This window comes from Equus quagga, chromosome 9 (assembly GCF_021613505.1).
Source record: "Equus quagga isolate Etosha38 chromosome 9, UCLA_HA_Equagga_1.0, whole genome shotgun sequence".
Classification (NCBI taxonomy): domain Eukaryota; kingdom Metazoa; phylum Chordata; class Mammalia; order Perissodactyla; family Equidae; genus Equus; species Equus quagga.
In genome coordinates this window covers 88091540-88106840 of record NC_060275.1, presented here as the reverse complement: position 1 = coordinate 88106840, position 15301 = coordinate 88091540, and the positions used below count along the sequence as shown (strand labels likewise).

Sequence of the window (15301 nt, the reverse complement as noted above, 5' to 3'; positions counted from 1 at the left end):
TAGGGTCAACCCTGATTTGTAAGCAATGGTATGGGTTCAATCTTGCCTCTCAACACAAGCAGGCTGACCAGATCAGAGATGTTCACACTGCCTGGAATTTCTGTCCATGCTGTCCATTACCACTGAACATTGCAGGCCTCACCAGAATTAGTGCAAAGAATGATCGCAATCTGATGAAATGCTAATAACAATGAGATAGTTATGATCCAAGGCCAGAAAAAAACAAAGTTTGTATATGCTGCCATATTGTAAACTACAAAGGCCAGCAATCGACTCAGTGAACCAGGTCACTTCTTGTGGATACGGTGCATCTATGAAGCTAAGACGATAGCTACTTGGTTCATCTCTTACCAAATCACAGACTAGCGTAGTGTTATTTGCACTTTATTTCTCACAGTGATGTACAGGACACACTGAGATATTAATTCCATTATGAGTAAGTATTTCCAAGTAAGGGCAACCCAAGGTACAAGCTTTATACTTCAACTCTTTAATCATACTGTATAATTTTCTCAGTTCTTTAGTACTTTTTAGTGAATCAAATACCAGGGAGAAAAAGTCTATGTACTCTGGGTTGAAAAACAGTAGGTGATATGGAAAGATCACATATATGAACTGACTTGCAAATATTTTTCATAGGCAATACAGTAACAGTGAAGAAAGAACAGCTAGAAGCCACTAGTATCTAAAAGTAGTGTTATCATATAGTCCGAGTTTAAATATCAACAGTAAACCAACTGACTGGAGTTGAGAAGAAAAGCCAGTGACTAGCCTTCACCAGCTAAGTTAACTTGGTTGACTCTATATCTTGCTGATGCAGGAGTTGGAGGAGGAAGCGCTATTATATTCTTTTTCCTTATGTGAATTCCCACCATAATACAAAGTATAACTTGGAAAATAAAGAAAAATGAGGTGGTGGAGGTAAATAACCAAACAAAAAAAGTAGAAAAAGAGACTTCTCCCAGTCACTATCAGTCTGAAAGATGCTATTCACGGGCTAGGGGAAGCTCACAGGATGGAGACACTTGTCATGTTTCCAGTTCCACCTGCCCTAGGTCTTTAAATGTGGCTTTACTGTATTCACCATTCAACAAATATGTATTTTATCATCTACTCTTTGGGTTTATATATATTATTTATATCATACAGTTAAACATTTGATGTGTTAAAAATTAGCAAAATGGCGAACGGACTCACAGATTCACTGAAGCATTTATTGAATACCCTTACAAAACATTAGACATGAAAGGATACACTCACGGGATCTTCGTCAAGGGAAACAAGGGGTTGTTAAGAAGTTGGATCTTACGTTTCAACAAGTATGCAAATGTCAGAATATAGAGAAAGTAAATAGCACTGGTTATAACTAGTACCTCTGAGATTTGAAACCCTCATCTTGGTTAATCTCTTCTCCCAAAAATCTTTAGCCAAATGCCACATTGTACTGAAATCCATTGTATATTAGAAAACAGCTAAACAAATATTTGGTTGCCATTTTGTTTCAAGAAGGCAAACATTATAATTTCAATTTCATGTATCTTGGTATCTTTAGGTTATATGCCACATTTTGTAAAAACTGATCAACTGCTTTAAAAGTTAGCCTGAGGAATATGGAAAAAGTGAGAGCTGTGTCTTTGCCTGGTTTCAGAAAGATAAAGGATACCATACATGCCATCCTCAAATTCAAGAGCTGCCCGCTTGATGATACGTTCCCTCACGTTATCTCCAGGTTTCCCAGATTTGGCTTTTACATCTCCCTCTTTCCGGACTGATAAACGCTTTAAAGTAAACAGAAATAAATTACTCATGGTTGAGGTATACCTTGTTTTTTATCACTGCTGAAATACAAAATTTTACTGAAAAACAATTTAACTCTCTCCCATTACTACTACGAGGCAAATCTGCAAACAACAGAGAGTGTAAGACAAGAATCACATGGGTGACATTTGATGACAATAATAATTCTTTAGAAAGTAAAGTGAAAGAGGTCAGATTTGTTTGAAGAGAAGGATACACTTGTTCTGTTGCTTTGAAGTAAACAATCCCTCTGTTACAGTCACTCTGACTGTTACTACTCTTACTCTTAAGACTCTTGCAACCGAATTCTCCTGGGGTGCTCAGGGATTGAGGCAGAGCAAAGAAGGAACAGATTTGGGACTCTGTTTTTGCAGGGCTAGCAGAATGTGTTTACCAGGTGTCGCTGCTGCCAATTGCCTATTTCCAGCTGCAGAGTCTAGACTGGTTTTGCTACAAGTGCATCACAGGAATCACAGAAATATCCAGAAACCAACCGGGAAACTATTCCTATTACCAAATCTCCTTGACACAGACTCTGGCTGCTGTTTGCAAATGTTCCCTCCTTTGTCCCTAGCCTCCTGACACTAGTTTTGGATTGCAGAATGTCTTTCTGTTTGCTGTCCACAGGGTACAGGGTATCTCTGATTCCCTGATATCCCCACTGCATGCCTACTCTCTTGCTGATCTCTAGAATCTTCATATCAATTCTGGCCCAGCTGGTCATTCTTCATGTTCTCGGTAGCCTTGGAATACCTCCAATGCTCCTGGTACTCATTCCCTGCCATGATCTCATTCCCACCAGCAGCCCAGAGCCCAATACTAATGGAAAACGATGTTGCTTCTGGACTCTATAAAGTGCAAAGTAACATCAAGAGGCACAGATATTTCTGAACAATCAAACACTAAGAGTTTAGCAGGGGTAAAGCCACCAAAGACTCGATTATCCTTCTCTACCCTGTAGGACAAGCCAAAACCATGTGTCATAAATTAGGACAGCAACAGAAGCCTGGAAGACACAGTCTAGAGAATCACGGAACTAAGTGATGTACACTTTGTGAACACAAGGCGCTGTGGGGCTGCACAGTAACACAGATGATGGACACATGAGCGGCTCCTGCTAAGATCAAAAGCAAGACTTCCTGCTCAGCACCGATTCCCTATCACCCGGAATGGCCCCAGGGACACACATCTCTGAGAATCAGATCTGTAGACACTGACAAAGAAACTGAGTCAATTACCTCAATTCTTTTCTCATATTTTTCTCCCTTTATAAGGCGATGTACATAAATCTTAGGAATATGAATGTCTTCTGGGGCAAATGATCCAATATCCACAATTTCTTCAACCTGGGCAAAGAGAAAATTTTTAAAAATTTAAACAGTGAAAGTTTAAACTGAACATTTTTTATTTTTTTAAAAAAAGTGAAGTAAATACATCTTTACCTCCTTAAGTTGGATATATAACATAAAAAATTATACGTATATACACACACACATATATATATAAAAGAGAAAGAAAATGTGTATATATACACACATATATATGTACACACACGTATATATGTATGTATATATGTGTGTATGTGTGTAATGTATATCATGCCTTCCGGACCCAAAAAAAGAAGAAATTAAAATGCATGTGTCTAAACATGAAATACAAAACATAAAGCCCCAGAGCCTAAGTCTTTGTCTAAAACAGCCTCAGTTACAAATTTGTCAAATGGTTTGTCAGAACAGCTGCTTGAACTTTCACAAATTGCAGCTCAACTCTGCAAAACTTGAAAGCACATCCCTTAAGCCCAGATTTTCAAAATTAATGGGAAATTTATCATATTAAAGACAAAAATCTGTAACAACATCTGCTTGGTCAATTGAAGAGCTTTTTAAATAGAGATACAAATGCTATTTGTAACAGTTTTTAATTATTCCTGTTGTTAGCTTCCTAGGATCATGATAGAAATCTGCAGTCACTGAAATAATTTCAGAGACAGATCATTAATTTCAATATGGAAATTTCAAAGAAGAATATTAACAGTAACTAGAAATACTCAACGTAATTAGAATTAAAGTCACTCACAAAGCAAAAGGGCATTTTATAGCAATACAAATGCCGCCAAGTTAGTTTGCTCTCTAAGAACTCATAGGAAAAAGGACAAAAAAAACTGTTTTTCACATCAACATAAAAACAAAGGTCAAGAAAAACTAAGATCAACATTGTTCTGGTCAGACAATTATCTGTCTGGTGCCAGCAAAAAATATTATCTTGAAGATAGTGAGTGCTCAGCTTAAAAGATGCCACACCCAAAGCAAATAACTATTTCCTTAAACGAACTGCCTGGCACAAGCAGAGTTGTATTAAACCTTTCTCCTAAATTAACAACTGAACTCTCCAGAAGTTTTGAGGTTAAGTAGCCCTTCTTATGCAGTTCTACCACGTATGCCCACACCATGCTCCTCCTACAATGAAAAAATATCAGGGATTACAAGAGTCCTTTTAGTTGTTGTGCAGAGCTCCAAGATAGTTGAAAAAGAATAGGACATGATAGATAGAAGCTATCTTCCTTGGTAAACAGGAGGCTCTTGACGAAAATCAAACAGAAACTCCAAGGACGAGTCGGTAGACATGTGGGCATCTGAGCTGACATAGTGGGGAGAGACGCATACCCACATTCATCTGAGAATGAGCTGGCGGGGCAGGGGGATTGCCCATCACTGTACTCGGTATCTCCCCCTCCAAACCTCTCTATGCTCTGGTATTTCCCACCCAAGGTGGTGACCAGGTGAAGAGGAGGTGGACGAACAGAGTGCAGAGCAGCTAAGTACTAATGCAACCTCTTAACTAGCGGGAACTTTCAGCCAGTAGGGCTCACTCACATCTTTACACTTAACTCAATTCAAGCCTTCAAATTAGTTCTTGACTTTAAAATTTGTTTATACCTGAATCCATTATCCTGAGGATATATATGAAGACATTACTCACAAAAATAATGACCACAACATTTGTTAAAATAATGAGTTGGCATCAACTTCAATGGTCAAGGATAGGATAAGGGTAAAATGTATATGGCGCATCTACATGATGAATCAATATTATGTTCTCATAATATTTAACAATATCTCATAATTTAATGTTTCATAAAAATGCAATATTTTGTCTAAGGAAAAAACTATTTACAGATATGCCCTTTGGCACAAACTATTATTTCTATACCTACCAAAACTCAAAAGAAATACACTGAAATGCTAATAATTATTATCTCTGGGTGATAGTACAAGCTATTTTTGTTTCTCATTTACTTTTATAATCAAGGAGGGAAAAACCTACAAATTTATTTTGTTAAAGATGTAATAGACACCAAGTAAGTTAGTTTCCAAAACTGGGAAATACTTAAGTGGGAGATGTGATAAATTCCTTAATTAGTTAGACATGTACCAACGAGGAAATGTTAAAAAGAAAAGAGATTCTAAAAAGAATTGTGGTTTCTAAACTCTAAAAGAACTTATACTATGAAATAAATTAAGGAAACCCTTTTTGCCGACATTTTTGAAGGTAATGATGCAAATTATTCTCCATGCCTAATGCTGTTACAAAAGTTCAGGTCCTCCTATCTCCTGCTAGAATTACTGTAGCAGCTTCCTAACTGGTCTCCCTGCCTTTCCCCTTCAGCAGGGGCAAGAAATTCAATGGAAAGGAAAAAGAAAAGTTATACTTCTCACGTAATCCGGAAATTTAACCAATCACTATTTTCTTCTGGTTCCACCAAACAAAATTTCAGCAAAAAACACCAATTTAAGACAAGGTTTGTTTACCAAGGGCAATTACATCATGATTTTCACAACAAATAGAGTGAAAGAACATGTCCTGGTAAAACAACTCTGATGAAAAGCAAGAATCCGGTTAAATGTAATCAGTTCCACGCTTTGTCATCCTAATATGAATGATTTCCATATTGTAGAAAATGCATGTGCAGCTTTTGTCCAACAATATCAACACTCAACATTAATGAGAATTTCTATACAAAAATCCAAGCTTTCTCAGAGTTGGTTAGCAGAGTTAATAGCAAAGGAAGAAAATATTTGAAGTACAAACCAAAAGAAGGAAACATATGTTTTCAGACAATCTGTGAAAAGAGTTTAAAAAAAACTGAAGAGGCAGAACTATCTTAATGCTAGCTATTGAAGGGATTGAAGGCTTCTGTGCTGGTTTTGTGTGATCTTGAGAAAGAACGGTAAGAAAGAACCAACGTGGGGGGAACAGTCTAGCAAGATGAGGCGATCACTTAAGAGTCAAAGGAAATCTTAAAAGAAAAAGATGAACAAAACGAGCTTGTTAGAGAAAAAGTAAGAATAAAAGCTCACAAGAGCACTCACTAACGATGGCAGAAATGGACCTCCTGGCATCAGAATTGGGTAGGACAGAGAACAAAGAACAAAGAAAAAGCCTCAGTGCAGAGCAATGGGCATGTTTAAGTGTCCTCAGACAGGATCAAGATGGGGAAAAGGTAGCTAAGAACAAGCCAGGCTTCTCCCTGGCACTCTGCACAGTTCTTCACAGCACCATCTGGTACATCTAGAGATCCAGACACTTGAGGCTTCTCTAATTAGTACTTGTCTTCAGTCATTAACAGGAAAATACAGGCTAGGAAATGTTATTTATTATTGATGTGAACTTTGTTTTAAAAGGTTGCTTTCTCTGCCCCGCACACTTCCGACTTTATAACTCTGAAAAGTTCTATTTTCAAGCTCAGAGAGGGGATAAGAATTCATCCTCGGGCGATGATGTTTTTGTTTTTACTTGGCAAACAATCATTTATATCTCAGGTTAAGGGAAAAGAGGAGCTGCAAGGCATTCACTTTCTTATTTTTATTTTTATTTTAGTGACAATCTCAATCCGTTAGAGCCACAAAAACTGGCCTGACCCTGAAAGTGGTTGGTGGAAAGGCTGTGCACCTGCAGACCTCGCCGTGGGGACGCAGGGAGGGCTGCTGAGGGAGGAAGCGGAGGAATCACAGTGCAGGTTTTTCTCCTGAGTCATTTCAACTTTCAAAAAGGTTTAGGATGAACCTTCTTCTTTTGCCAGGAAATAAGAAAGCAGACAAGAAGCAACGATGTCTAGAATCATATAAACATTAAGCAACCCCAAATTAGCAAAAAGCTTTGGAAGGCTAGAAAAATGGAAGAGGGAGAAAATGAGCAATAACAGAAAATGTTACAAGTTAAACTCAGAGTGCTCTGGATATTAATGTAACCAAAGAATGGGTAAGATAAAGAGGAAATGTGGAGAAAAGGGGAGGTCAGGACGCAGGGCGTTTCCTCCCCCAAAATCCAAAGGATCAAGAAGGTGCCTAACTTCTTAAGCTTCCCGCTAAGCGATACTATGACTAATACAAATATATAGGGGGGAAATGGCATGAAAGCTAAAAAGGGCTGGAATAAATACTTGGATCTTAGATGTCTGTATAGAAATGCACAAAGACTGAAAAGATGAGTGGCTATGAATGTATCTGCCACCTTAAAATGGTTGTAGATACGACTGCATAGTCATTATTGAAACCTGGTAGATTGGATCTCATGTCTGTGGACATTCTGCAATGTCCAGCGAAAATAAGCTGACAGAAGAACAAGCTATATCAAGAAGATATGCATATGCCTAGGAAGCTGCCAACCTAGCGATGAAATGTGGTAAAATATATTTAAAGTGAGTTTAAAAGGAGAAGGAATATCATAGTCACGGCCATATAATCAGAATGCTCACCAAAGTAAAGAAGTGGATGATATTTTTTAAATAGAAACGACAAAATTGGCTCAGAAATAAGATAGTGATAGCATGAGAGACACCAAATATTTGAACATCTTCTGTTCATCAGATTCTACTGATAAATTATAGATTGCCTTCCGACAAGTTCTATCTCTCAGAATGAAACAGTGAGAGAAACCATGATTCTGGACTTCTAACCAATAGGGATAAACTGCTTGGTAAAGTAGAAATGATGGAAATCCTGAGAGAAAGTGACAATGTAAAATTGGAATTTGTAATAGGCCAGAAACTGAATCTTGGACATCCATAGAAATATATCCCAGTCTCTGAAGAAAAGCAGATTTCAAAAAGTTGAGAGAAAAAATAAGCAGGATCAAGTGGTCAGATACTCTGACAAATGGGCCTGTGAGGGATACGAGGCTCCCAAAACCGGCATTCTGACAGTATGAAAATAGATCATCTGATGAAGAGAATGGTATGTAAAGAAATGAGTATAACAGGGATAGCTATGTGTTTCCTTGTATTTTAAAAGGTCTCATGAAAAAGAGAGACATGCATGACCTAGGACAAATGGAAGTCACATGAAATCTTAAGAGGTATGTCAAAAGGTACAAAACTGGAATGAGATAAATCACGTCCAAAATGTTATCAATGAGGAAAGAGAGGTTTCTGGGAGTGATTTTGTTCTTATTGGTGATGGAGAATTCAGAAATGACAATCACCACTGCTTGAGAGAGAAGACAGAAAAAAGCACAGCAGTTCGATTCCATGTTCCTCCTGACTTCTCCATTAGGGAGAAGGAAAGGGCAGAAGTAATACAGCTAAGGAGGAAGTGAATTCCAAGAAGAGACATCTATATTCTCTGAACTATTTCTAGGCTATAGACCCATAAAAATTATATCTCAGGATTCTTAAAGAGTCTGGAAATATGGTCACACAATTACAGTCAAGTGAAAAATGGTATAGATGTCAGTAGATGGAGAGAGGCAAATATACTCCTTTTCAAAATGGGGCTTGATTCACAACAGTGTTCTAAAATGGATTATTAAACAGATGGTCTGTAAAGTCATAAACAGAGAAAATAGTATTGTTAGACACCAGTACAAGCTTCCCCCCAAACAAAGCCATATCAAATGAACTTCATTAATTTGCAGATGTAGCTAGCATACTGGCAGGCCAGGAAAAAAGCACGGTTGGTATCACAAAGCACGTGACCAAGTCTCTCACGAGAGAGTTTTATAGACATAGTGGGAAAATGTGACTTGGAGTCATTCACTTCAAATCAAGAAATCTGAATTAAGCACTATTAGATTCAGCAATGATGAACACAGACAGGGAGCCTGGCTTGATGCACAGATAGGTAAATGACAACTACCTGAAGAACCACAAAAGCATCTGATGGCTTGACAAAGCCTTAGAAGTCTCTAATGCTGTGTTTTTTAACTATGGCCCGGGGGGAAGGAGGGATGGAACCCAAACTTCTTTAAGAATTTGATGAAAGCGACAAAGTCTATTCACACACAAAAATACTTCTTTACCTATAAAATCCTTCATAAGATTCCAGGGGATTGGTCCATAAACATCTCCCCATTTTCATCCTCCGGCCTCAGCTAGACCCCAGATTAGAAGAGAACCTCTGCTCTAGTGGTTTGATGTCTTTGGTCCCATCCTGTTCAACATCTCTATCAAGGCCTTAAATGAGGACAGGGAACATAGCCTGAGCTCATTAGGGTTAAGGGGCAAGAGTCTGGGTACAACAGGCAATTCTAAACAGATGCAATCCCGTCTCTGTCAGAGAAGAGAATCTCAGGCTCATGACCTCCAAGTATTTAGCAAAAGTTTGGGTGAGAAAAACAATAATCAAGGAGTCCAACCACTCTTTTAATGCTCCAAGGAAAGCATTCTCCTGGAGCAAATCTATATCTTTATACCACAGTTATAGAGTAAGTTTCTCTTTCTTGCAACTGAGTTCTGTCTTGCAATTAAAACAGATTAAGATAAAATTCTGTCTAGTCTCAATAGCAGGAATAGTTGTACTTCACCTGATCATTAGTTTCCTTTAAATTACGTATACTATCAACTAAGTAAATGAGTACTTTAATTTTTGACATCTGTAATCCATTCACATTTGCCACTACAGCATAATTTTTTAGTCTAATCCTAGCTCCATTTGTTGCCCGACCATTACTTTTCTTTCTTCATATAGCCCTTCTCTTAATTGATGTTATCGTGAATATTTGCTGTGTCTTATAAGCTACTTTACACCATCTCTGGCACAAAATGGGTAAAAATTAAACAGTACATTTACCAAATGGAAGAATGATACAAGGCCAAAAAGAATAGCTGATATGACAAAGATGGTCTCTACTGGTTAAGAAAATAAAGTGGGCCGATATTAACTGAAATTCAGCAAGGATCAAAGTTAATATCATAAAATAATACCTGGCCTAAGAATTTTTTAGGCGAGGACATAGAAGGGTTTAGCTCATCACCAGCACAAGGACTACAGTGTGACAGAGATACCCTGAAAATGCCCAAAGCATCTTCCTTTCTCCACTTGCTGTCCAACCCCAGAGATGATGATAATCACCCTCAACCTAATGTCCCTCATTACAAAACAAAAACAGCCCTTCCTCCCCACAATGTCTCATTTAAAAATAAGAGATGAGAAGGAAAACGGAGAAAGGCATCTGAACTCTTCAGAAGAAAAGTTTACCCTAAATTAACTCATTAAAACTACGGCTAGCAGCAAAATTAATAGGACATATTGACCCCCAAAAAGTAGGAACATTACTTATTTCATGGAGCATCCCAATAGTTTTTGTAATGTGGAAGAACTGAGTTTTTTAAACAAATTTAGAAGCAGTTTATGATAAGAATTATTTTCATTTCCACTGACTATAATACCACATCCAGTCTAGTCCATGCTGATATTTTGCTAACACTTTTTATTTGACCAAAACTGCCAATCTTTACTAAGTATGTGATTTAAATAACATTCAGGCAGTATTATAAATATCTAACTTTATTTGTCATATCTTTTTTCCTTTTTTTTTTACAGACTGGCACCTGAGCTAACGTCTGTTGCCAATCTTCTTTCTCTTTGTTCTTTCCTCTCCTCAAAGCCCCCAGTACATAGTAGTACTCTAGTTGTAGGTCCTTCTGGTTGTGCTATGTGGGACGCCACCTCAGCAAGGCTGCACGAGCGGTGCCATGTCCACGCCCTGGATTTGAACCAGTGAAACCCTGGGCCACCCAAGCAGAGCACACCAACTTAACCACTTGGCCACGGGGCTGGCCCCTGTCATATCTTTTTTTAAAAGGAAATTTTCTTAGGGCTGCAGAAAATCCAGAGAAGTAATTAAAATGAGGACATCTACTCAAAGGAATTAAAATACTTCTAACACGTTCACTCAAAGCACCAGTCTTATCTATAGTAGTAAGAAAAAAAATTAGACCATTATCACATATCCCAAGGAAAACAGGGGGACATGATATAATTAATAGAATTAAGCTAGGAACATTTTTCAATGAAGAGAGTTACAGAGAAACAGGGAGAAAAAGAAAGTTTGTGTTGGGTTTTACAGTGACAGAAAAACTGCCTATTAGTGATGCCAACTAAATCTTTAAAAGGTTACTCTTTAAGACTGTTTCCTTCAATTTGGGCTGTTAATCATCCTTGGAGCTTTTTATAATGCAAGAACACAGCATTTAACACATAAACTGCAAAGGATACTTGGTTTAAAAACTCTAGCATTCCCAGCACACAGATAAGGGCTGCTTAATCTAACAGAGATTGTGACTCGAATTCAGCTTGTGGATGACTCAATAATTCCTAAATTTAAAATCGTTTAGCATGTGCAATAGAATCAGATCTTTCTTTTATCACCTCATCTTTTAAATGTTCTCCATACGTTTTCATTTCTATGAAGCAGTAAGCAAAGCGGAATCCCACTTATTTCATTAAGAAAATTAAAATGCCATGTTTGTTTTCTCTGATTTAGTGTAAGAAAGGTAGGCATAAAATAAAAAGATAAATAAACTTCAAAACAAATACCATTCCCTTTCTTCTGTTTGTGGTTCAATTTCCAAAACTAGATCTTTAAGTTCTAAAGAAATTCAAACATATTCATCACTTTCTCAACTGTGACTTTAGCATGAAGATCAAACGGCCTTCTTAGTACAAACGGCAGAGACACGCAATCAGTTTTGCGGCTGGCATCACTTATTTCCAGTTTTTTCCAAAAAAATCGAATTTCAGCCTCTAGTCATCACTAGGAGAGCAGGGCCAGTCGTAGCTCTGAGGCTGTCATTCACAGCAATTACTGAAAGCTACGGTGAACAGAGTTGATCAAGGTCCCGAATCTAAAATGTTTTCTCAGCATTCACAGCTCATCCCCAAAACTCAACAACATATTCAAAAAGTTAAGAATGACAATTAAAAGAAGCACCCTAATCTTTTAGGAAGAGTTTTCCCCATTAAAGAAAAGTGGGTATGGTTCATAGAAAACAGTACTTTACTGATGTCAATACTTGTAAGAGAGGGATTTTTGTCCACATGATTCTAATGCCATACATTTCACTGACTTCTATACTTAAAAAACAAAGAGACAATACAGTATGACACAGAGAACTGGACTTGGGGTCAAAAGATGTAGATTCTGGTTTCAGCCCTAATATCATCTAGTACTGTGTTCTCATGTGAACCTCTTAACATCATTTCATCTCTAAAACATGAAAGTTGAACTTTAAATGATGCCTAATATTCTTTTCTTCATGTTTTAAGTCTACGTAGTTCCTGGACGCTCTATAACAAGACCTTAAAGTACACACATTAACCTACAATACCTTTCTAATTATTCCAGGTTGTTCAACACTAGATCAGTCCCCTTTCACTGGGTGTACTTTGTTAAATGCAACGCATGATTTCAATTCCATGCTACTATACCTTCAATACCACTCTGTACCTGTGTATTTGCTATGCCCTTTCTCTCATAACTAGCCAGCCTGCTGCATTTACACAGCCAGTTTATTTGCCACCAATTTATAACCCTTTGCATGTCGAGTTAACTACCATATGTTTTGTTCTGCTTTAGCTGAGTAATAAAAGCCTACTGAATAAGACACACTATCCAATCCAGCCAGCATTAAAAGGCGCACCTTGAGATAAAATGATCCCAGGGAAGTCAGAGGAAGCTAGTCACAGTAATAAGGAAGGGAATTACAGAACAGCTGGTGGCAGGTTATCAAGTCTCTCAATGCATGGCCCAACAAAGGCTGCAAACATAAAGCCAAGAAGAAGAACCACTGAATATAAGGCATTTTTGCTTCCCTAGACCATGGCAGGATAATGACTAGAACAACTAAAATGGGCAGAACATTTCTAAGCCTGTAAAGTGATGCTTATATTTTAAAACTGCTGGCCCAGTGACTGAAACGTCATTTAATGAGCATCTGTTATGTGCCAGGCATTGTGCCAGGTGCTGGGGATACAAAGATGTGTAGGACAAGGTCCCACAAGGTGCAAACAGTCTAATGGAGGAGTTGTATGAACTGCTAATCACAATATAACATGGTAATAAATGCTATAATAGAGGGAAAGCTCCACTGAGAAAGCAGCCAACAAGCCACAAAGAGAAGGACGAGGAGGGTATTCCAGGCAGCAGGAATGGCCAGGGCAAAGGCCTGGAGTCACAGAAGAATGTGCTCTATGTGGGAACGTGGCGAGCTGGTACCTGTGAAAGGATCTAGGGTGCATCGGAACAGGAGTGGCAGAAAGAAGTTTGGAATTTTTAATTTATCTTTATTTTAGGGAGCAAGGAACCTAATTTCGGAAATGCTATCAGAAATGGCGACAGCCAACCTGAACAAAAAAGAAATACGATTTCCTTCATACTTCACAAAACTCACAAGAGAGTTCACCTTAAGCAATGTTGCTAAGGGCAGTTTCTTTTGATTACCGTGGCTTCTCTCCAGAAAGAAAATTTTAACACCTTGGTAATTATATTCTCTCACTTTTATTAATTTTTGGTTGAGCACCTGGATTTTCTAGGGCCTAGTAAAAGGCCATTGGGAAATTCGAATATATTCTAATTTTAGGAAGCTGCCATATGCTCCATGCTCCAACTACAATAACGATACTTACAGAAATGCCTTTATAAGAAATATAACTAACAACAGAAAAAGGGTCGATGAGTAATGTTTATCATTTCTCCTCTCACACATTTCTTACTTAAATCATTTATATGAGCCATGACTTTAAAAATGCCTTCTTTTTTTAGCTATACTCTTGAACAAGAAAGATTTGGAGAATAACTCCTAAAAAAAAAAAGCAGCTAATTTTTAAAATGAAACAATCTTGCAGAAGCCCTAATTATCACTTCAGTATTTATAGAGTGGATCTATATTTGAGGTGGAAAAAATAACATTTTTTGACAGGGTCTCTGGAAGGAGTGAGAAAAGCCACTATTATTTTAATAGGAGTGACTTTAAAATCACAAGCTAAATTTTTAACACCAACATGGAAGAAATCGATAAGTAGGTCAAAAGTTGTTTGTTAGTTAAACTAACAGAGAAAGCAAAATTAGTAAGTGGAATCTTTGTCCTTTTCTGCAATATGATAATTTTGTAAGAGAGCATCCCCTCATTTTATGCCAGTCATACTGCATCTTATTATTCAATAACCTTTCAGAAGAGAATATCATAGGTAAAGATTCCAAAACCATTACATTATGTTGGAAATGCCCGCTGGCCCTTTCTTGCCTTCTCTTTTTCAATAGAATCTATGTCCTCATTTGCAACGAGACAATTTTGTGGGAAACCATGACCATAACTTTTAGAGAGCTGTCTCAAAACAGTGAATCAACAGAGCGCTTGACTCATACCTTATTTTAGGAGTGAGTTTTGTGGATACAGCTGCCAGCCACGGTTACCTTCTCTCTGCAAGCCTTATCCATCTTTACTTCCATAACTGGGTTACTGCTGCAGGTTCAAGATGCTCTTCCTTTTATATTCTACTAGCTATAGCCAATCAAGGTCTTGCCCGGAGTCCAGCAGCTGGAGGACCCCCAAGAAGCTGGGTTCAAACCCAGAGAGCCTAGCTCCAGAGCACACATCAATCACAAGCCTGAATTTTTTCTTTTTCCCACTTATACAACTCCTCATCTATGTGGGGGACTCAAGAACACTTGGGAATGAAATACAAAGGGCCAGCCCAGTGGCCCCATTGTGCGCACATTCCGTTTTGGCAGCCCAGGGTTCGCCAGTTCAGATGCCCGGTGTGGACATGGCATCACTTGGCAAGCTATGCTGTGGTAGGTGTCCCACATATAAAGGAGAGGAAGATGGGCATGGATGTTAGCTCAGGGCCAGTCTTCCTCAACAAAAAGAGGATTGGCAGCAGGTAGCTCAAAGCTAATCTTCCTCAAAAAAAAAAAAAAAGAAATACTAGAGACAGTTCCATTAAAATAACGATAGTAATACTTACAACAACACATAAAACCACAAAAGAAATACAACCAATAAATATTCAACTTCCTCGTCATCAAAGATATGCAAATTAAAGGGGCCGGCCCAGTGGCACAGTGGTTAGGTTTGCACATTCCACTTGGTGGCTCAGAGTTTGCTGGTTCGGATCCCCAGTGCAGACCTATGCTCTGTTTGTCAAGTCATGCTGTGACATGTGTCCCACATATAAAGTAGAGGAAGATAGGCATGGATGTTAGCTCAGGGCCAATCTTATTCAGC

At 38.1% G+C, this 15301-nt stretch overlaps 1 protein-coding gene across 1 annotated transcript in view; it reads right to left on the bottom strand.

The window, feature by feature from the left end:
* Window positions 1-15301, bottom strand: part of OXCT1 (3-oxoacid CoA-transferase 1) — a 128101-nt gene that overhangs the window by 64978 nt on the left and 47822 nt on the right. Inside the window, exons 8-9 of the mRNA XM_046671662.1 lie at window positions 3036-3143; window positions 1664-1778 (exon numbers count right to left, since the gene is read on the bottom strand). Coding sequence (XP_046527618.1) covers window positions 1664-1778; window positions 3036-3143 — 223 coding nt within the window. The remainder of the gene's footprint in view (window positions 1-1663; window positions 1779-3035; window positions 3144-15301) is intronic.